This window comes from Notechis scutatus, chromosome 6, assembly GCF_049901735.1.
Source record: "Notechis scutatus isolate UNSWTSFEM ecotype Mainland chromosome 6, rNotScu1.2, whole genome shotgun sequence".
Taxonomy (NCBI): domain Eukaryota; kingdom Metazoa; phylum Chordata; class Lepidosauria; order Squamata; family Elapidae; genus Notechis; species Notechis scutatus.
This window is the reverse complement of record NC_142014.1, coordinates 26,081,229-26,102,456: the sequence shown is the minus strand read 5'-3', so window position 1 is coordinate 26,102,456 and position 21,228 is coordinate 26,081,229. Positions and strand designations below refer to the sequence as shown.

General features: G+C 45.1%; 1 protein-coding gene across 11 annotated transcripts; it reads right to left on the bottom strand.

The window, feature by feature from the left end:
* Nucleotides 1–2,620: 2,620 nt before the first annotated feature.
* TIGAR (TP53 induced glycolysis regulatory phosphatase) lies at nt 2,621–19,742 on the bottom strand. 11 transcript variants are annotated; one of them, XM_087967734.1, is made up of 8 exons: nt 19,607–19,687; nt 18,732–18,834; nt 16,463–16,577; nt 16,216–16,253; nt 13,604–13,725; nt 12,193–12,270; nt 7,819–7,929; nt 2,621–5,533 (listed from the first exon to the last, which is right to left on the bottom strand). In XM_087967734.1, exons 3-8 carry the CDS (start codon nt 16,516–16,518, stop codon nt 5,090–5,092), a joined length of 849 nt encoding a protein of 282 aa, XP_087823860.1. In that variant the 5' UTR covers nt 16,519–16,577; nt 18,732–18,834; nt 19,607–19,687; the 3' UTR covers nt 2,621–5,089. The 11 variants fall into 11 exon arrangements, with proteins under 11 accessions (XP_087823860.1, XP_026535081.1, XP_087823863.1 ...); XM_026679296.2 differs by lacking the exon at nt 18,732–18,834 and having other exon boundaries at nt 19,607–19,711; XM_087967737.1 differs by lacking the exon at nt 16,463–16,577.
* Between the last annotated feature and the right edge of the window lie 1,486 nt (nt 19,743–21,228).

The following is a 21,228-nucleotide window of genomic DNA, read 5'->3' as shown; positions in this document are numbered from 1 at the left end:
GTCAGGGATGTCAAACTCAAGGCCCGAGAGCCAGATCTTGCCCATGGGGTTGTCATGCCCCTGTTGAAGGCTGACTTCGAGGGAGAGGAGGAACAGCCGACAGGGAGTGGGAGTGTGGCTCCAGAGGTTGTGGAGGAAGCTGGGGAAAGGCACAGGCTGGCTGGGCAGTCAGAGGAGGACCGAAGTTCCAGGGCACGGAGGGAGGAGAGGATAAGGGAGAAACGTGAATGGCGTGATCTACAGGGGAGGAAAGGGCCTTGATCCCCTTCATGGGCTGCAGCTGTGAGGACTGTTTAAAAGAACGGACTACGCATGAGCCAGTGCTGGAAAGAAAGCGTGGAAATATTCTTATCTGAGTTCTGCCGTCCTTTCCAGTGTGTATTCCGATATCTGTGGACATCTTCAAGTCCTTATCTTGCCTGGTTCCCTTAATTGCTTCAGTGTGGTTTGTGTTGTTTTTTGATTGATAATTTATAGGTATTTTTAGTTTAAACGGCATTTCCTCCTTTTTTTGCAACTGTTTGTGGGAGAGTTTTTTTTGTCTCCAGTCAAGAATATTTGGAGCTTGGAAGCCAAGTTGAAAGAATTAAAGGGGCTTCACCTGTTTTTGTGACTTTATTTTGTATCCCATCCTGGGTCATCACAGGGTGCTTAGATCTGTCCCACGGGGCCATCTTGGAAACAGCGAAGGATTGGCCTGCAGTGCCTCTGCCAGCGAAAACAGAGCTCGGGATGGCTGCCCACAGCCCTCCTGAGCTCCGTTTTCGCCGGCAGAGGTTTGCAGGAGGCCATTGCGGCCAAAAACAGAACTCGGGAGCCCAGTTTCGCTGACAGAGTGCTCGGGCTGCCACAGGCGCCCTGATCTGAGGGACATCGAGTTGGCCACGCCCCGTGCCCCCCCGAGGTCAAACACAACCCTGATTTTTGCCCTCAAAGAAATCGAGTTTGACACCCCTGTTTTAGAGAGATCCTCACTCTCCTACAGGCTGGCTTGGGGTATTCTGGATTGTTGCACATCCCGCAGGCTCTGAGCACTAAACCAATAGACAGGACCTCACAAGAGGGGGTTACCTGGTTTCATTGATCTGCATTACGAATATGTACGACCCTGCCAGTTGCTTTCATAGGTAACCCTCTTCCCAAACAATGCCTGACCTGACCTAATACCTCACAATATCCCAAAATGAGTAGAAGGAATCCGATTCAGCTAGGACAGGGGTCGGCAACCTTAAACACTCAAAGCGCCACCAAGGTCCTAACCGGAAGCCCCCCATTCAATTCTGCAGCCGACAGGAAATCCAGTTCCCCCATCATAGAGTCTCCTCCTAGCACAGCGTCCTTTTCCCTCTACCTGCCCTAACTGAAAACCCTATCCATTGTGGAGCTGACCGACGACAGGGAGCCACAGCAGAGGGATGAAAGAGCCACATGCAGCTCCAGAGCCACGGATTGCTGACCCTTGCGCTAGGATCATCTCCGTGAGTTTCTTCCTTTGGGTCTCAGCTGGACTCTCCCAGGACTAACCTTAGCTGGATTCATGATATTGACCCATCCTATCAACCTCTAGGCTTTGTGCAGGAAATGTCAAATCTTGGTATCTTGGCATGGTTTATCTACGACCCGATGGAGGAGAACAGGCAGATAAGGCTCCTTTCAGGGAGAACGGAATTGAGATGCTCCATAAAGCAGACAATGAGAAGGCAATGTATGTATTTTTCTATTCCCATGTTTGTTTGTTTATTTGGATTATTTACATATATGACTATTTATGTTTGTTATTCTGCCCCTCCATTCTGTCTCTCCATGAAGACAAATTAAACGTTTTCAAGAAAGAAAGAAAAATCTTTATTAAAAGTTCCTGTTTCAATTCAGTGCAGTAATTCCGGTGTTCCTCGGGCACTCCCATACTCTCCTTCTAACAGGCATGATATTCCCCTCTGAAAAAAAAATCTGAAAAGTAGCCAAGCTCTTTTTTTTTTCCTCCGCGCGATTTCCCGCAGGGGAATTTTCCGGTAAATGAACATTGCTTTCGCTCTCCGGAGGGAGCTGCAGCCGTCTGGCTCTTTCCACACCTCCGCATCCCCGGCCCATGCCACCCCCGTCTTCTTCCCTTCTCCCGCCTTTCCCTGCCTCACAAGGTAGGTAGCCAAGCCGCTGTTCGGCTCGTCCGCTTGCCAAGCCAGCCTGCCCGCCACAGGGATGGTTTTGCCTCTAAAGTATCCATGGACCGAAAGGTGCCAGGAGGAAGAAACCCGGGAGCCGCTGCGCCTCCTCCGGTGCTGTTGCAAAGCGCACAACGGCTCTTCCTTTTTGCCTTTCCCTTCCCGAGGCAATGCGGGACTGGAGCCGCGCAGAGGCGCGCCGGCGGTAGCAACTCCTGACTCGGGGCCTCCGAGGGGAGGGGAAGAAGAAGAAAGGAGGAAGGCGATTCCCAACCGGCAAAGCTGAAAAAATCGGAATTCCGATTTTAGTCGGAAGACTATCATGTATGTCCTAAATTAACCACATCCCCTCCCGTTCTGACGTTCTGCCATTCTCCATCTCTCATTTATGTAGCCATAGTTTTGGTTTGTTTGGTGTTTTTTTTTTTAACAAAAAAACTCCCAGACTTTTGTGGCTGACTCAAAAGTTATATTTTAATGAACTCGAAAGTAACATTATTAGAAGGAATAACAAAAACAACATCTGAAGGCTCAATAAATATAAACACAGCAAGTGTTTTGCATATGTTAAAATACGGAGCAGTTGATAATTTAACAAAGGGAACCATAAACTTTTAGGACGTGGGCTTGAGGTCAAACACAAAGAAAGCCATCTGACCGAAAATTATGCATCTTAAATACACACACACACACACACACACAAACCCAAGACCTCAGGTCCTTCATTTCTGAAATGAAGAGTCAACAGCGCATGCAAGGCAAGGATATTTGGAGGTATATATTTTCTATCTAGAAATAGCTAAGATTTTGAATGTCAAGGCATGATGCTCCTCCTGGCACATCTCAAGACCCTTCCTCAAAAGAGGTGAGGCCACTGGCTCTTTTAATGCCATCTAGGAAAGGAAGCGGAGAAAAAGAACTTGACTGACATAATTGCACTTTCCACAAATATGACTCGGTGAATAGTTACGTCTTCATCGTCTTTGGCATGTGGGGGGAATAGAACATCTAAAACCCATAATAGCCATAAACCAATTTCTGAGTGTTTGTATGCAGCATAAAGACTTGTGCGTTTGGTCTCCATGTGACAAGAGAAATATGTTATCTTACCTCCATGAATAAGGGACCGGGCCTCACAACAAAACCATTCACAACCCAAGTTTAATGCCCACGAGTATCAGAATGTTTCAGAATAATTCACATTAGAGCGACAGCTTTACTGGCCAACACAAGGTGACAAAACAACAACAGCGCACGATTATTTTAATTCTCAGTAGCGACCACAGAGTAGTGGTTGAAGAAACCATCGCCAGTCTCTCAGTTCTCTGATGGCTTTTTGAGTATGTTGCCAAAAATGACATGGAAGGCCCAACTTCATCTTGCTTATTCTTAGAATATGGTTTGGCTCTATAGCATTTGTATCTTTTTCTAAAGAAAAAAACCGGATATGTATTTACTGCATGATTATTTCCAGGGAATTTCTTGCAATGAACTTAAGGCAAATTCCACCAGGGAGCTCCCTTGTGCAAATTCTCCTAAAGCAAACTAAGTCCTAATAGGAGACCAGTGTGCATTAGCACACAGTTGGACTGAGAGAGAGGAGTTGTTTGCAGGATCAGATCTGGTTTTGTCTCCTATTTTTTTTTATTAATACAGTTACTGAAGGATTCTAAAGGTGTTTTTTTTTTCAGGAGGCAACTGGACTATTTTGTCTTTTCCTTTGAAAATGTTTCACTTCTCATCCAAGAAGCTTCTTTAGCTCTGACTGAATGGTGGAGATTGGAAGGATTTATATTCCTTGCAGACAGCTGGTCATTTGCATCCTTTTCAGACAGTCCTTGAGGCCACCCGGAGGACACACATAAACCACCAAGTGGCCTCAACAACCCTCTAAAAGGATGCAAATGATCAGCTGTCTGCAAGGAGTATCAATCCTTCCATTCCCTGCCATCCAGTCAGAGCTGAAGAAGCTTCTTGGATGAGAAGCGAAAGGTCTTCAAAGAAAAACAAGTCCAGTTGCCCCCTGAAAAAAGCACCATGACCTGGATGACTGAGAATCTCTACAGACCTAAAGGATTCTAAGTTGTCCAAGTTATTTAAAATAATTAAAACAAAAGACAGGGGTTTATTTACTTTTTTAACTTTCTTAGCCATAGCTACTCTGCATTTAAGCTTTCTAATGGGATCATCCCACACCGCATTCGGTCCAGCAGAAATCCAGTTCCACCCTTGTAGAGGCCATGCTCTTAAAAAGGGAAGCTAGATTACACTCTGGTTCGCGGTCTGATCCTAATTAAATCATCTAAAAGAGGGGTTCCCAGCTCCTGGTTCATGGCACCTTTGAAACTGGGCTGTGGGAGTGGTGGGTGAATGCACAGGTGTGCGCCTGCGCACAGCTGCATTTGTAAAACCCCAACCTTTCGGGACTGGCAGAGACGGTGGCAGGGAGGAAGAGGGGATACATTACGTGCACAGCTACATTTGTGAAAGCAGCACACGTGCCCCCCAATAATCCTCTCTCCTCCCCCTGCTGCTGCCACCACCTCACCCGACAGGTTGGGGGGGGGGAGAACGCTGATCTAAAGATCACTGGTTAATTTATACGGCAGTATTATTCAAATTCTGCCCTTTCCTGGATGGCTCCCAGGTGGGAGAGCATTTAGAACAGCAATCAGTTCCAGAAGCTTCTCCTGGAAGATCACCTTTCCCACCAGGCAATGCTGTTTTCTTCTCTCTCCCCCTCACTTTCAACAAGGGCAAACTAGTAAAGAAAGTCGGACGCAAAATGGAGGTTCACATCCCTTAGCAGAAAATTCTTTCTGGTAAGCTAACGTTTTCCAAACATAATTGAGAAGATAATATGGCGATTCCACGCGGGGCATAAATAATTTCCTTCCTGGGTTAAACGTCGCACATCTACCTGCCTCTTAGCTGTCACTCATGTCACGTAAGTGGTCGCTTCTATTGAGAGAAAGGCAGAGGATTCTAGGGGGAAGGAGGCTCTCCTTCATTTCCAGTTTGACAATGAAGCGGCTGATCCCGGTATTGGGAGTCACCGAGGACAACTCGGCCTTTGTCAACGTGGCCGGCAAACTACACTGCAGGTCTGACATGAAGTAGCCAATCCAGTTTCTCATGTAGGCTCCATGACTCACAACCAGGATGTTGGCTGCCAGCCCTCCTCCTGCAGCTCCTTCAGAGTTAGAACCGCTCTCCGGTTCACCGTGGTGGTTTGGCAATGAAGTGGCAGGACTTCCTTCTGCCGTTTCCGCATCGGCTTCTGTCCCCAGAGAAACCCGTTTTTCTAGACGTGCCTCCTGGGCAACCAGATTGCAAAGGTATTCAAAGAAATCCTTGACGCGGGCTTTTACCTGAAGGGAGAGGGGAAAAAAAAAATCAGATGGAAAGCTTTGCAAAGGTATTGCAGGATAGGTTTTATCAGGGGGACCTCTGAAATTCCTGCTTGGTTTCTGTGCTAACACCTTTTTTTTTAGTTTCTTGGGATGGCTCCGCTGAACTTTCCACAAACTTGACTTAATGCCCCTGTTTTCCACATTCGTGGAAGTAAACCTGGACTTTCCAAGGCCAACTTGGTTCATATTCATCCACTATGGTGGCCCTCAGCACTTCCTACTCCTGTTCTTCCATGAGGCAAGTTCTCTTCCCTCAATCTGTGACTAGAAGTGTCCACTGAGGATGGAGTAGAACCAAAGGATTAATTCTACTGTGAGAATTAATCCCAGTCTACTATAATCATACATGGTATTGAAGGCCTGTAAGAGATCTACAGAACCAAGAGAGGAATACAGGGAGTCCTTGACAAACGACCACATTAAACCCAAAATTTCTGTCACTTTTGCCTCACTTTATGGCCTTCTTTGCCACCGCTGTTAAGCAAATCACTGCATTTGTTAAGTGAATCATGCCGTCATTAAAGAAATCTGGCTTCCCCCATTGACTTGCTTATTGGAAGCTGTGTGGGGAATGGTGAACTACAAAAGGTGAAGGCATGAACCCAGGTCACTGCAAAATATATGCCGGTTGGCAGCGCCCGGGTGCCATCAAAACACAGCATGAATTTTGCAGATTTCTCTTTGGGGAGGAATGGGTCCCAAATCGGGGCCACAGAACAGCATTTTAAAAAGTGGCAACAATGTGCTGTCTGCACTGTACTTGGAAGCAGGGAATGATGTGTAGATGGGTGTCATGAAATTGTGTAGTGGAACAGTGTTTATATCATCCATCCATTCACTATCATCTCTCTCTCTCTCTCTCTCCCTCCCTCCTCTCTCTCATATCTATCTATAATCTATCTATCATTTATCTATCTATCTATCTATCTATCTATCTATCTATCTATCTATCTATCTATCTATCTATCATCCATCTATCTATCATCTATCCATCAATCTATCATCTATCCATCAATCTATCATCTATCCATCAATCTATCATCTATCCATCAATCTATCATCTATATATCATTTATCCATCATCTATCCATCAATCTATCATCTATCAATCGATCTATCAATCATCTATCCATCAACCTGTCATCTATCTATCATCTATCTATCTATCTATCTATCTATCTATCTATCTATCTATCTATCTATCTATCTATCTATATCATTTATCCATCCATCATCTATCAATCATCTATCTATCATCTATCCATCTATCATCTATTAATCTATCATCTATCCATCATCTATCCATCATCTATCCATCCACCCACCCACCTACCAGCAACCATCCTTCCTACCTCCAAAGCTGGAGCCTAACAATTTATGTTGGGTTGTTGCTGGGGTGCCAACATTAGATCCCTGCAGTTTGATGCATTCTTAGCCGAGAGATAAACTGAGTGATCTCTAAAAGCATCTCTAAATATTTGTATTTGAGTTAGCAGACTATATATGTAGGCATTTTAGGAGCCATGGTGCCGCAGTGGATAGAATGCAGTATTGCAAGCTAATTCTGCTGACTGCTTGGAGTTCGATCCTGACCAGCTCAAGGTTGACTCAGCCTTCCATCCTTCTGAGGTGGGTAAAATGAGAACCCAGATTGTGGGGGGCAATAGGATGACTCTGTAAACCGCTTAGAGAGACCTGTAAAAGCACTGTGAGGCAGTATATAAATCTAAGTGCTATTGCAATTGTTTTTGAGTGTGCTTAATGTACCAAGGAGTAAATTATCCCTGTTTCTGAATGATGTGTACTTGTATGTTGCTTCTGTGGAGGTGTATACGAGAGAGAGAGAGAGAGATGTGGCTGTATGGCTGCACAGTGTAAAGAATGTAAAGATGTACTTGTGGGTACAGTGTGCATATCCATCAAGGAGGAGTGGGTGTGAACCTTTTGCACTTGTACCTGCAAATCCTGCATGTATGAAGGACCTATTTTGACTGATACCTGTCAAAAAGCTTTGCACACATGGCTACCTACTATGGCTGTGCAAGTACATAGGCATCTTAGCTGCCTCTTCTTTTCCTCTGCTGCTTATCTTCTCCAGTTCAGCTTCAGTTTCTCTGCCTGCTGGAGATATTTTAGCGAGACCCTGGCTGCCCTGGGGAGTTAGCCCTCTCAGCCATTCACAAGTGCATAAAGGTTCAGTCAGTCGCTCTCCAATGGACCCCAAACCCCAAAAGAATCCTTACTTCATCCAGGGTTTCTCCTTCAGGGGGGGTAAAAGAGAGATATGGTTCCCCAGCTTCCTTGGCCATGGCTTTAAGATCAGTGAGAGGCCTCCCTTCCGCCACTCCATATTTCTGCCAAGACAGGAGGGAGAATTATGTGGTGAGTGTTGTGGCAAGGATGCAACTCGCATTCCCACGTTGAAGGGCAGCCTGCTGCAGACCACATTTTCCTTCTCCTTTGGAGAAGAACACATGTGATGACCCAAAGGGGCGTGGCACAAAGGCAACACAGGCAGATAGTCAATAAGTGCCCCTTTATTATCTCCAACTTTCCCCCCAATGTCCAGGTTACCTTCTGGCTAGAGAAAAACTCTCCCAAGAACAGCCCTTGACTGCAGAAAATTCAGTCCAAAACAGGGTAAACACAAACTGTAACTTAAAAGTCCAAACAAGCCAAACTGAAGTAATTAGTTGGCAGGGTAGGAGCAGGAATTTTAGATGTGAAGGCACGGCAAAACTCACACAGTTGGGAAGACGCCAGGAACACAGATAAGACTCGACCATAAAAGATAACTCACAATTTGCTTCCCAGGAGTTGCCGTGTGCAATCTCTCTTTTAAAACACAGTGTTCCCAGCTGCAGCTAATGAAGGGAATCAGGGCCCTTTCCTCTCCCGTAAGCCACGCAACCCACGTTGCTCTCTTCTCCGTTCCTCCCTGCGTGCCCTAGGATGAAGAAGGGGTGGGCCTGGGTCTTCCTCTGAATTCCCTCTCCCTTGTCCTACCTCTCCCTTGCTCTACCTCTCCCCTGCTCTGCCCAGCCAGACTTTATCCTTCCCCAGTTTCCTCCACAGCCAACAGAACCACACTCCCGCTCCCTGACAGCTGTCTGACTTCCTCTTCGGATTCAGACTCCGACAGGGGCATGACAGAACTGAAGCAAAGCAACTTTCCTGAAGCAGCTCCTGTAGCCCCCCACCCACCCAAAGGAACTTATTTGTCCTCTGTCTCTCCTTGGCTTCACCCACCATTCTTGCCTCTGATTAGAATCTGCCTTCCTGCAATCCCAGCCCCTGGTTTCCCACCTGCAACTAAAAGACTTGGGGGAGTTGTGTGATAAAAAAATGTATTCATTTAATATCGCTCTCTATCGCTTCTGTTCAATGGCAAACATCTCCCATGGCTGGTAATCAGCCGAGGTTTGTTGAGTCAGGAGTTTATTTTGATGACAAATGAATTCATTTGCTTACAACACTGATACACCCGTCCATCAACTCTAGGATGCCCCCCAATCAAAGATTAAAATTCCTATTAAATTATTTTAAAAGGATAAAACAGATCAGAAGTTTAGAAACAAAACTGGTGTCAATCAGTTTGACAGTGCTAATCTTCTAATCTTCTGTCAGTGGCTTGGGGGGAAGATCAGGGTCTTCTGTGGTTTTCAGAAGGCTAGGAGGGTGGAGGTCAGCCTTGAATTTCATGGGGAAGGGTCTTCCATAGGGCAGGGGCTGCCAAGGAAAAGGCATGCTTTCTAGCTCCCGCAAAATTTAGGGGAAGAATCCAGGAGAGTATCCTTCCCCTAAATTTACAAGACAACCATAGTGCCCTGTTGCACTATATGGCACTGAAAGCTGGGCAGCAATAACAGGAACAGCTCTCTCCGTGCCATGGAAATGCAAATGCTCCATTGGATATCGGGCATCTCCCTTCTTGACCACATCACAAAGGACACAATACAACAGCATTTTGATGTGGCACCACAGAGAAGACCGGCTCCGCAGGTATGGACATGTCCAGAGAGCAGCACCTTCCACCGTGGCCAAGACTGCCTACCAACTAGAAGTCAATGGCCAACGACCTCACAGGCGTCCAAGGCACCATCATCAAAGATATGCAAGCCGTGGGCCTGTGCCCAAGAGAACGCAGCTGACCATGCAAAGTGGTGTTCAGTGATCTGAAAAGTGGACCCTGGACCTGTGGGAATATGCTAGGAAGAAAAAGAAGAGTCTAGAAGAGTGCACAACCCATTTGACTGGGTAAGATGGATAGATGCCTTAGGGCAGTGATGGCTAACCTTTTTGGCACCGAGTGCCCAAAGTGTGCATGCACATGCACGAATGCGCATGTGCAAAACCCCCAAAATGCAATGTGTACATGTTCCCCGCACATATATCCTGCCCCCCGTGCATACACTCCATGCATGCCCATGTGTTCCCATGCATGCCACCTGCTCCCCACTGCCCACGTATGCGTGGCAGAAACCCAAAGACCAGCTGGCTGGTGGGAGGCATGCACACATGCGTAGCAGAACTGAACTGGGGTGATGGCTCGTGTGTCCGCAGAGGAGGGCTCCGCGTGCCACCTATGGCATGCATGCCATAGGTTTGCCATCACGGCCTTAGGGAAAGGCATTCCCATGGAGATAGCCTGGCTCTGGGCCATACAGGGCTTTAAAGGTAATGACCTTGAATTGCACCTGGAAAGAACCTGGAAGCTGATGCATTTAAGACGATGCCCTCTTCAACACCCGTGAACAGGGTTTCTGAGTTTATTACTAATGTTTTACCACCTCTTCCCTGGTGGATTGGGGGAAAGTTTATTACAGTCTGGGGGGAAAGTTGCTGGGGGAAAGTGTATTTCAGTCAGTTTCTGGTTTATTCATTGGACCCAACATTTGTCAGCCATCAAAACTTTAACAGCAACATTATCTAAACAGATAATGGAAGAAGCTGCTCTCCTCTGGAAAACTACAGAACTTCCTGCTTAGGTATTGAAAAGGCACTTAATTGTTTCACAATAACAGTGAACTGTTTATCTCTTTTGTTTAGAGATGGATTATTTTATTTTGCTTTCCCTCTTTTTACCCCCCTTTCTCTCTCAGTTCTCAACCACCCAATCATAGCTCTCAAACGTCCCTCTCCTGCCCCCATAAGGAAGTGCCCAGTTAGGTTTTTCACAGCCTTGGTGGAATGCCAGCCATCTGCCCTGCCATCATGCTGCACACACCATCAAAATAAAACAAAGTGTTTTGATTCAAGCGATTAACATTTGAAAGGCATCTATCCCAAAAAATGCAGCGGGGGGGTGAGGGGGGTGAGAAGAGATCAGATCTGGGTAAAGAAATGGGTTTTTATTATGAACCTAATCTCAATTGCTGACTCCTGCAAGTCCTGGTTATGTAGATTATTTCAAAGATATAATGCAGGCCATCAAGTGTCTTTTATCACTTCTTATGTTTAATCCTGGCTAGACCTCTCCGACACTGCTGTACAGGAAGACTATCCTCTTGACAAGGACTGGATTGGGTTGGCTGAGGCCCCTCTTTTTTTCGGGGGAAAGAGATGAACAGCTGCCCTACCTGGTAACAGTGGTCCCTGCACATGTACAGAACTGCACTCTGCAAACCAAGGCAGCCAACTATCCATGGAGGTTCTCAGTCATCCAGATCATGGTTGTCCCAAAGGTGCTTTTTTCAAGAGGCAACTGGACTTTCTGGTTTTTCTTTGAAGACATTTCGCTTCTCATCCAAGAAGCTTCTTCAGCTCTGATTGGATGGAGGGGAATGGAAGGATTTATACTCCTTGCAGACAGCTGGTCATTTGCATTCTTTTTAGACAGTCCTTGAGGCGACCTGGAGGTTTATCTGTGTCCTCAGGGTCACCCAAATAGTGCAAATAGGGTCACCCGAGTAGTGCAAGTGGATGTGGAGTCTTCTTGGAACTGCTGAAAGGACTGTGTTGTAGACTGGAATTAGTTATCATATCCCTCCTCCCTGTTGAGGGAGGGCTGTTCAATTTTGACACAGATTGGCCTCTTTGACCTCACTTTCAAACCAGTGGTCCTCTCTTTCCAAAATGTGGACTTTGCTGTTTTCAAAAGAGTGGCCTCTATCCATATTTTGGAGAGGATGTCAGGTTTGAAAGAGAGGTCAAAGTGGCCATCTTTGTCAAAATTGAACAGCCCCCTCTCCACAGAGAGGGAGGGATAGAACATCCTCTATCTCCAGTCTACAACACAATTCCTTTCAACAGTTCCGAGAAGGCTCCACACCCATTTGCAACACTCAGCTGACCCTATTTGCACTACTCAGGTGACCCTGAGGTCACAGAAAAACCTCCAAGTGGCCTCAATAACTTTCTAAAAGGATGCAAATGACCAGCTGTCTGCAAGGAATAGAAACCCTTCCATTTCCAGTCAGAGCGGAAGAAGCTTCTTGGATGAGAGGTGAAACGTCTTTCAAAGAAAAACCAGAAAGTCCAGTTGCCTCTTGAAAAAGCACCTTTGGGACAAAGTAGACAACCAAAGCAAGAGTGGCCCAGCACCTGCCCTGCGGAGTTTAGGATGTAGCCGTTGGGAACCTGGCATTGATCTTCTCTAGGGGCAAGGAAATACTTACCCGTTCTCGAAGGCGGGCGTCACATTTTACAGGAATCTCTTTGCAGTGCTGGCTATTTCTAAGAATTGAGGCTGTGGTCTGAAATGTTAAAAATGAACATTGAAAAAGATTGTTATTTTATTTATTTTTTAAAAAATGTGTTTATTAGATGTCAAGGCTTGACTCCTTAATAACTTACACATTAAAAAAAAATGGAAATACATGTAGTCCTCGACTTGTGACCACAATGGAGCCCGAAATTTCTGTTGTTGAGTGAGACGTCGGTTGAGTTTTGCCCTTTCTTACGTTACCTTTCTTGCCATAGTTGTTAGGTGAATCACTGCAGCTGGTAAGTTAGTAACGAATCTGGCTTCCCCGTTGATTTTGCTTGTCAAAAGATCCCAAAAGGGGATTAGGGGACATGACAACTCTCTTAAATATGAGAGAATTGCCAAGCGTCTGAATGTTGATCACATGACCATCTCCCCCGTGCCATTGTAACTTTGAACAGTCATTAAATGAACTGCTGTAAGTCAAGGACTACTTGCATACATGTCCCAGGATAATGGTGCAAGACTGAATCTGGGTTGGCCATTGGTACCAGAGGTTTACTCTCCTGAGCCTTTGATCTCGTGTTGGAGTCCACTTTCGGGGAACTCCTCTCTACTGGAATATGTGCTTTGGCCTATTCTGTGGGTGGTATTTATGTGGTGCCTTCCTATTGGCTGATTGGTGTGTTGATGGCTGGTGATTGGCTGTCATTTCCTTGTACTGCCAAGCGCTCAGCTCCCAAGTATGTGATAAGCTGGTGGTAAATCAGCACCCCTGTTGATTGACAGGTGGGGCATTTCCCAGGCTCCAATAATTTCCCTGGCTGTTTTTGTACCTGCCCAGCCAACTTAGTAGCTGCAAAACTGAATGTGTGTGTATGTGTATATGTGGCGCAGTGGTTAGAGTGCAGTACTGCAAGCTATTTCTGCTGCAGCCAGCTGCCTACAATTTGGCAGTTCAAATCTCACCAGGCTCAAGGTTGACTCAGCCTTCCATCCTTCCAAGGTGGGTAAAATGAGGACCTAAATTGTTGGGGGCAATATGCTGACTCTGTACACTACTTAGAGAGGGCTGTAAAGCACTATAAAGCGGAATATAAGTCTAAGTGCTATTGCTATTTTTATAAATAACTTAAGGGGGTGAACATACCTAATGTCTATAAAATAGAAAACAATGGTTACAAATTAAAGAGTAGGCAAACTAATTAAAAATGGAACATATGTTCATTTTACTATTATTACAACTTTACAAGTACTTATCCCACACACAAAAATGAACTCCAAAAACAAACTCCTAGAATTATTACTGTTTATTAAATTTCTATGTCTCCCAACAAGTCAGAACATTTATTTGTGCACAATTTCACCTACAAGTTACTTGCCTGCTTTGCTCGAATCAGGTCACTGGTGAAGACATGAGTAAATCTGATATGACTGAGATACATCCCAGCTGCATCGGCTTGCCTGAATCCGGTGTCTGAGAGAGGCTCGTCCACACCCTGACCTGCAAGAGCCACCATGGGAATGAGTCCAATAGTTAGAACAAGCATGTTTTAGCCATCATCAGCTGATACTCTCCAAAGATCAGGGACTAGCGTTCAGCTACAAAGGAAGGCTCTCCTGAAAGAGCCCAGGCCATCTCTGAAAAAGTCAACATTTAGGTAGCTAAATGCCTTTTCCTTTCTTTTGTGTTATGTGGTCCTAACTTAAAAAGATCAGTTTGTCAGGGTTTTGATGGATGCCCTAATTAATTCATGAGCCTCGAGCCAAGTTTCAAAAGAAATCCAATTATTTATTAGGAGCAACATGTCGGCAAATTCCCATGTGCAGTCAGCTCTACCCGACATAATTTACTGCCCACCTATGACCCTGTTTTCCCCCTTCTCCCAGGGTGTGTCATAAATCACATTCTCCAACGGAGCACTTTCCCGGGCTGTAGAAAAAAACATGCCTCCCCAGCTGGCTCTAGTAACCTGGGATACAATCTGGAGAAAGATATGCGTGGAATGTGCTTCTGGTCATGGCAACCGAGCTGCTCCATCAGTTCTTCCCCCACCTCCTGCCTATGGCAACTCAGGAGCAGGCCAGGAATGCTTTACTAGTTGACAAAGTTTTTGTCACATAGTCTTGTGAAGGGCCACGTATGTCACTGGCTCAAGACACAGAATGGAATAAGATACATAAGATATCCCTATGTTTTGCTTTTGCAAGCTTGTGGTCAAGTCTAAAGTGTTAGAACCCCAACTGTAGAATTGTGAAGGTGTTAAATTGTCACAACTAAGCTTAGATGAATCTGAGAAACTGCCTGTATACACTTAGAAACTACAGGTAGTCCTCGACTCATGACCACGATTGAGCCCAAAATTTCTGTTGTTAAGTAAGACGGTTGAGTTTTGCCCCATTTTACTTTTCTTCCACTGTCGTTAAGTGAATCTCTATACTTGTTAAGTTAGTAATTTAGGTTGTCAAACAAATCTGACTTCCCATCGACTTGGTCCATCAGGTCACAAAAGGGGACCACATTACCCTGGGATATTGCAACCATCATAAATATGAAGCAGATGCCAAGTGTCCAAATTTTGATCACGTGACCATGGGATTGCCGCATCAGTCACTTTTTTCAGTGCCGTTGTAATTAACGGTCATTCAATGAACGGTTGTAAGTTGAGGACTACTTCAACTTACCTGTACTGTACTTTACCTATATGTACTGTAATTAATCAACCCGCTTGGACAATTTTTTTTAAGGCAACAATTCCTCCTCTAATACAGGAGTTGGTGACTAAACTCAACAGCAAATCCACATCCATGGTTACACCTGCAGTGGGACCTTGAAATCAGCTGTGTTGAGGTCAGACAGAAAACTGAGGGGCAGGAGAATCTGTTCTCCTGGCAGACACCCCATCTGTCACCACCTAGGACAATGTGTAGTGGCTTGTTGGCTGCCGGCCCCTCCAGCAACCAAATCAGAAGAGGCGGCGGCGTGGGAATCAGCGTCAGCATCAAGGCAACCTGGGAGCTCCGAGGGGGAAAAGGGAATGGAGCTGGCAGAGAGGGAGAGACAGAGGCAGAGCCTGGGCCGTTCGTCAGCCCTCAGATGGGGAGTCAACATTCCCAGGACTGGAGGTGGCTGATGAGGAAGAGAAGGAACAGCTGGGTCCAGTGCCTGACTCACGAATGCGCAGAAGGCAGAGGAGAGGAGAGAGCAGTGGAAATCTATGAGCCAGTCCTTGGGACGGAAGAGCCGCCGCTGCTAGCGAAGCCCCACTCTAGCTCTGGGGATAAAAGCCAGGGGGTGGAGATCTCCCTGCTGGACAGACTTGTTAGCCTGCTGTGTGTGTGTGGGGGGAAGGAGGCGAGGGAGGGAGAGGCAGAGACTTTTTGCCGGGGCTGCTGGTGCTCTTAATAAAGGAATCATTGGTTTAACTACAGAGGGTTTGTTGTGTTTGGGGAGCTGGGTCACAACACAATGCCAACCAGGGAAACCTCAAAAGAGATGCTTTGGAGCATGTGAAAGAACTCATTCTTCACACTGTGGAAGCAGGAAAATCTGCCCCCAGCTGTCTCAGATATATGTAGTACAGGTGGTCCTCAACTTACAACCACAACTGAGCCCAACATTTCTGTTGCTAAGTGAAACAATTGTACAACTTTATGACCTTTCTTGCCACAGCTGTTAAGTGAATCGCTCCCATTGTTAAATGAATCTGGCTTCCCCATTGGCTTCACTTTTAGAAAGGTGGAAAAAGTTGATCACATGACCCTGGGACAGTTGCAACTGTCATAAATACATGCCAGTTGCCAAGCACGGAATTTTTGATCACATGACCGTGGGAATGCTGCAACTTTTTCCAGTGCCTTTGCAACTTTGAATAATCGCTAAAGGAACTGTTTCAAGTCAAGGACTACCTGTAATAATGGTACAAATCCAGTATTTAATATCCAAATAAAAGTAAAGGGCACTGAGATATAATAACCACCAGTTGAGACAAACCTTGCATTATCTTCTCTTTGTTGTATCTTGTTTGTCCACTGTGGAAAAAAACAAAACAAACAGAAACCAGCAACTTAAAATAGGAGAAAAACCAATTCTGAATGAAAACCTTTAGCCATTAGCATTTTTAATGTTACTCAGCCCTTACACCGCTGACTCAGCTGAGCTATCCCAGCCTTTCCCTGCTAACAAAATGCACAATTTTGTTACACGCACAAACACCAACATTGCTGGTGGGGATGCTTACTGTGTAACGAAGAGGCACTGGCACATGTTCCCTGCCCCTTCTTGAGGTACAGGCATCGCTCCAGGAATCTACCAATGACTCCTCAACCCTGACTTGATCACAGGGACTCACGTCACTAAAATGACCAGGAGAATTGTGAGAGATTAAGCAGTGAAAACTAATCATTTTCCTAGCTGGAAAGATTGGCATGAATCTGTATTTGAGTTAGATACAGTGTTATATGATCAGTGAGGAAGGGATATAGGATCAGGGGGAAAGATTGGAATTACCAAGGCCTGCCAGCACCAATGCAAACAATGAGAAAAGGGTCTAAGAGGAAAGATACGACATCTATATACAAACCCCCCACCACCACCCCCCACCCCAAAAATGGAGCTCCAACAGGATGAGAATATACTACATGTGATTCATTTCAAGAAAGATTTTTCCTCTTTGGTCTGAACTTAGACAAGAGGGTTGTGTTGTTGTCTTATATATTAAGACAATATATATATTAAGGAATAATGGATGGAAACTGAACAAGAAGAGATTCAACCTAGAAATAAGGAGAAATTTTCTGACAGAGAAAACTATCAACCCATGGAAAAGCTGGCCTTCAGAAGTTGTAGGAGCTTCATCACTGGAAGCTTTGAAGAAGAGACGGGACTGCCATCTGTCAGAAATGGGGTATGGTCTCTTGCTTGGGCAAGGGGTTGGACTAGATGCCCTACAAGGTCCCTTCCAACTCCTGTTCTGTTCTATTTTATTCTTTATCATTAATGCTAATGAAAAGTGGATTGTGTTTATTAAGACGACTGACGAATAAATGTATAGAGCTATAAACAAGAAAAAGAGACATACCAATTAAAGCAATCAATACTTAATTTAACAATATGCACAGTCAATTTCATTAGAGAAGAGGAAAGCAGCCCAGGTTCACTCTGGCTGAGAGATACCTACTTAGCTCTCAATGTTTGTTATCCCTGTCTTTCTCCATCAGAATTCAATAGTGTAGAGATGGTCAATAGGTAGCCTTCTGCTTGTACTGGTATCAGCCAGTCGAAATTAAACTTTCAGATTAAGTCTGGATTTTTTTCTTTTGCTTTACGAAACAATTTGATACAATAGTCAAATTAATCAATTGCACAAGCAAAGCAAGAGTTTTGCAATGTTCATACCAAGGTATTTAAATTGTAACACTTAGTTTAGAAAATGCTCTTAATGCTTGAGACAAAAATCACAATTGTCCTTTTCATTTTCACTGCTGTTGATTTAAAAATCTGTAATTACAAGAACATAATTTTTAAAATCTTTAATACATTAGAATTTTCCTCAGCCTCACAAGATGCTAGCTTTGGAAGGAAGTTTACTGCTTTCAATATAAGCCAATATAAATTATTTTTTACTGTTGGCAGTCTCTATACTATTCAGCAGCATTTCTACATAATTATGGAAAATAAGCATTCTGGAACAGCAGAGTTTCTCATTTTTGAATTAACTAGAAAAGCCGAATGAAGTGCCTGCTACACTTGAGGGGAAGAAAATGTCAAAGATTTTGATCCAATAGTTTGTATTATCATCATTGTGTGCTTTTAGAGGCCATTATTCACACTTGCTCTTGAAATAGACATAATGAAATCCTAACATTAGACTTGGAGCGAATACAGGATCTGCAATCTCTACTTCAATCTTCAACTTTTGCTTTATAATATACTTCACACACAAATGATTGAGAGGGAGTGAATTTACAGAGTGATTTACATAATCCATAATAATCAGGTCTCCCCAAGGACACAGGTCATTAGGAATCCTTCCCACAACCACCCTGACTACAAGAACAGGAAGTGGAAAATACGATTAAAGAAAACCTAAATGGTGTCTTTAATGTAATGGGATACTGATAAGCCAGTGATCTACATATGTAAATAATCAGGATTATATTATCATCTTGGGGGACCAACGGGATGACCTTCTGTGGGCCACATAGGCTTGGCCAAACACTTAAAAATTCCCTCAAGTCTTATCTGGTAATACGTTGCCTCAAATGTGTGAAGACAATGGCCTGCTGTGATGCATTTTAAGGCCTGAACAGAATCCCTACCAAAAAAAAGGTGTCTCGTTTTCCAAAGACAGACGACCGTGATAAAGTTGTATGTATGTATATATATTTATATTTATAAATAATTCAACCCTTTTTTATGAGCCACGGTGGCACAGTAGTTAGAGTGCAGTACTGCAGGCTCCTTCTTCTGCCTGCCAGCTGCCTGCAATTTGGCAGTTCAAATCTGACCAGGCTCAAGGTTGACTCAGCCTTCCGTCCTTCCAAGGTGGGTAAAATGAGGACCCAGATCGTTGGGGGCAACATGCTGACTCTGTAAACTGGTTAGAAAGGTCTGCAAAGCACTGTAAAGTGGTATATAAGTCTAAGTGCTATAACTATTATTATTTTTATAAATAAGTCACGGCCGTGAACATATCCCAACACACCTTCCTCCTATTTTCCTTCAACTCTGTTGTTGTTCTAACAACAACCCCGTAAGGTGGGTCGGGCTAAAAGAGAGAGAGAGAGACTAATTTCAATTTTTATAAATAACTGAAGGCTGTGAATATACCTAACACACCTTCCTCATCCTATTTCCCCTACAACAGCAGCCCTGTGAGGTAGGTTAGGCCAAAAAAGAGAGGGGGCAAGCCCTTTATTATTTTAGTAAATAACTCAAGGCCGTGAAACCCTAACCAACACACCTTCCTCCTCCTATTTTCCACACAATTACCCTGTGAGGTGGGTTGGCTAAGAGAGAAGGGGGGAGGGAGGCTGGCTCAGGGTCACTTAGCTGGCTTTCATGGCTAAGGTGGGAATTGAACTCAGGGATCTCCTGCTTTCCAGCCTGGTGCTTTAACCACTAGGCCCCAAACCGACTCGATTATACAAGACACCCGCCTTCGTCCCTCTATGAGGTAACATCCACCCCGGGCTCAGGGCTTCTTTAGCGGGCTTGGGCAAACGGCTGGGTCGCCCTCTTCCCTCGGGCCAAGGAGGCTCCCCTGCGCCCGTGCACCACCCACAGGGCCCGGCGGAAGAGCCGCGAAGGAGGCTGAACTCCGCGAGGGCCCTATCCCTTCTGCGGCCCCACATAGCAGCTCCCCCGGGGCCCAGATACTCACTGCCGGATGACCGTTAAGCCGAAGGCGGCCATGCCTCTCTCTATCGATGCTGCCTGCACGAATGACGTCATGCCGGCGCGCAGCGCTTGGGCCAATGGCGGACGGCTGGGGAAACGCGGTGGAATCTCGCGAGAAGTGGGGGCAGAGAGAGGACACCCCCTCCCGGACGAGGTCCCCGCCCTCCTTAGGCATCGAGCGGGGGAGGGGAGGGGTTTTGCGCGCGAGCGCTTTCGTTATTTGGATGGTGGTTGCGGTTTCCTCTTGGGGTGGCTCGCCTTGGGGCTGAGAGGGGAAAGGAGGAATGGAAAGAGATGGCAGAAGTAGATGAGAGGAAGGATGGGACGAAAGAAGGGGAAAAGGAGAGGAAAGGAAGAAATAATAGAAGGAAGAAATTGGCAGGAGGAAGGAATGGGGAAAGAAAAGGAAAGGAAGAAATAGAAGAAAAGAAAGGAAGAAATTGGCAGAAGGAAGGAATGGGGAAAGAAAAGGAAAGGAAGAAATAGAAGAAAAGAAAGGAAGAAATAGGCAGAAGGAAGGAATGGGGAAAGAAAAGGAAAGGAAGAAATTGGAGGAAGAAATAGGCAGAAGGAAGGAAGGGGGTAAGGAAAGGATGGGAATAAATAGGCGAAAGGAGGGAGGAAAGGAAATAGAAGGAAGGAAGGAAAAGGAAAGGAAGAAGAAATAGGTAGAAGAAAGAGTGAATGAAAGGAAGAAATAAATGGAAGAAGAAAGGAAAAAATGGAAGAAAGGAATGGGTAGGAAGAACTAGGTGGAAGGAAGGCAGAAAGGAAGAAATTGGCAGAAGAAAGGAAGGGGAAAGGAAAGAAAAAGAAGAAATAGGTAGAAGGGGGAAAGGTAAGGGGAGGAAGGAAGGAGATTGAAGGAAAGGAAGAGATAGATGGAAGGAGCAAAAGAAAAAAAGAAATGGAAGAAAGAAAAGGACAGAAGAAATAGGTGGAAGAAAAGAAGAAAGGAAAGGAAGAACTAGACGGAAGGAAGGAAGTGGTGAAAGAAAGAAGAATTGTGTGGCAGGCTGGGCAGGGTTGCCCATAGGTTGCAGGGTACAATGGATTGGAGCAGGACTGTGCCATGCTTCCTTGGCCTTGCCAGGGGATGGGCAAGGATGGAGACAAAAGAGGAGGGAAGGTTGCAGACTGGGCACTAAAAAGTTAGATTTAGGAAGGGCAACACACGTGTGGAATGAAGCAAGAGGATACTGGAACAAGCACTGGGGTAGAGAAAAGATAACTTAGGACTGGCAATGCTGAACATAAAAAGCTTAAAAAGAAAAGGAAAATTATGCTATGTAAGGAGCCCAGCCCTGTTCAGTCAAGAAGCACCGTTTATTCTTGAATAAGTGCGCCTGCACGATGATATTCTGACTCCTATGAGAGCTGGCATGTGTCCTGCCTGGCTCTTTTACCGCTCACAACCCACAACAGTCCTTGTTCATACCAATGGGCCTTCCAGCCCGCAAAGTATCCGATGTGAAACATTTGCACTTAAATCCCTGCCAGTGAACAAATCGCTGTCAGGTCTGAATAAACAGTAAAAACAAATGCTAAAAATAGGATAAAACAAGACCAATTGACAATTGAAAAAAGGCAAAATAATATGTGATG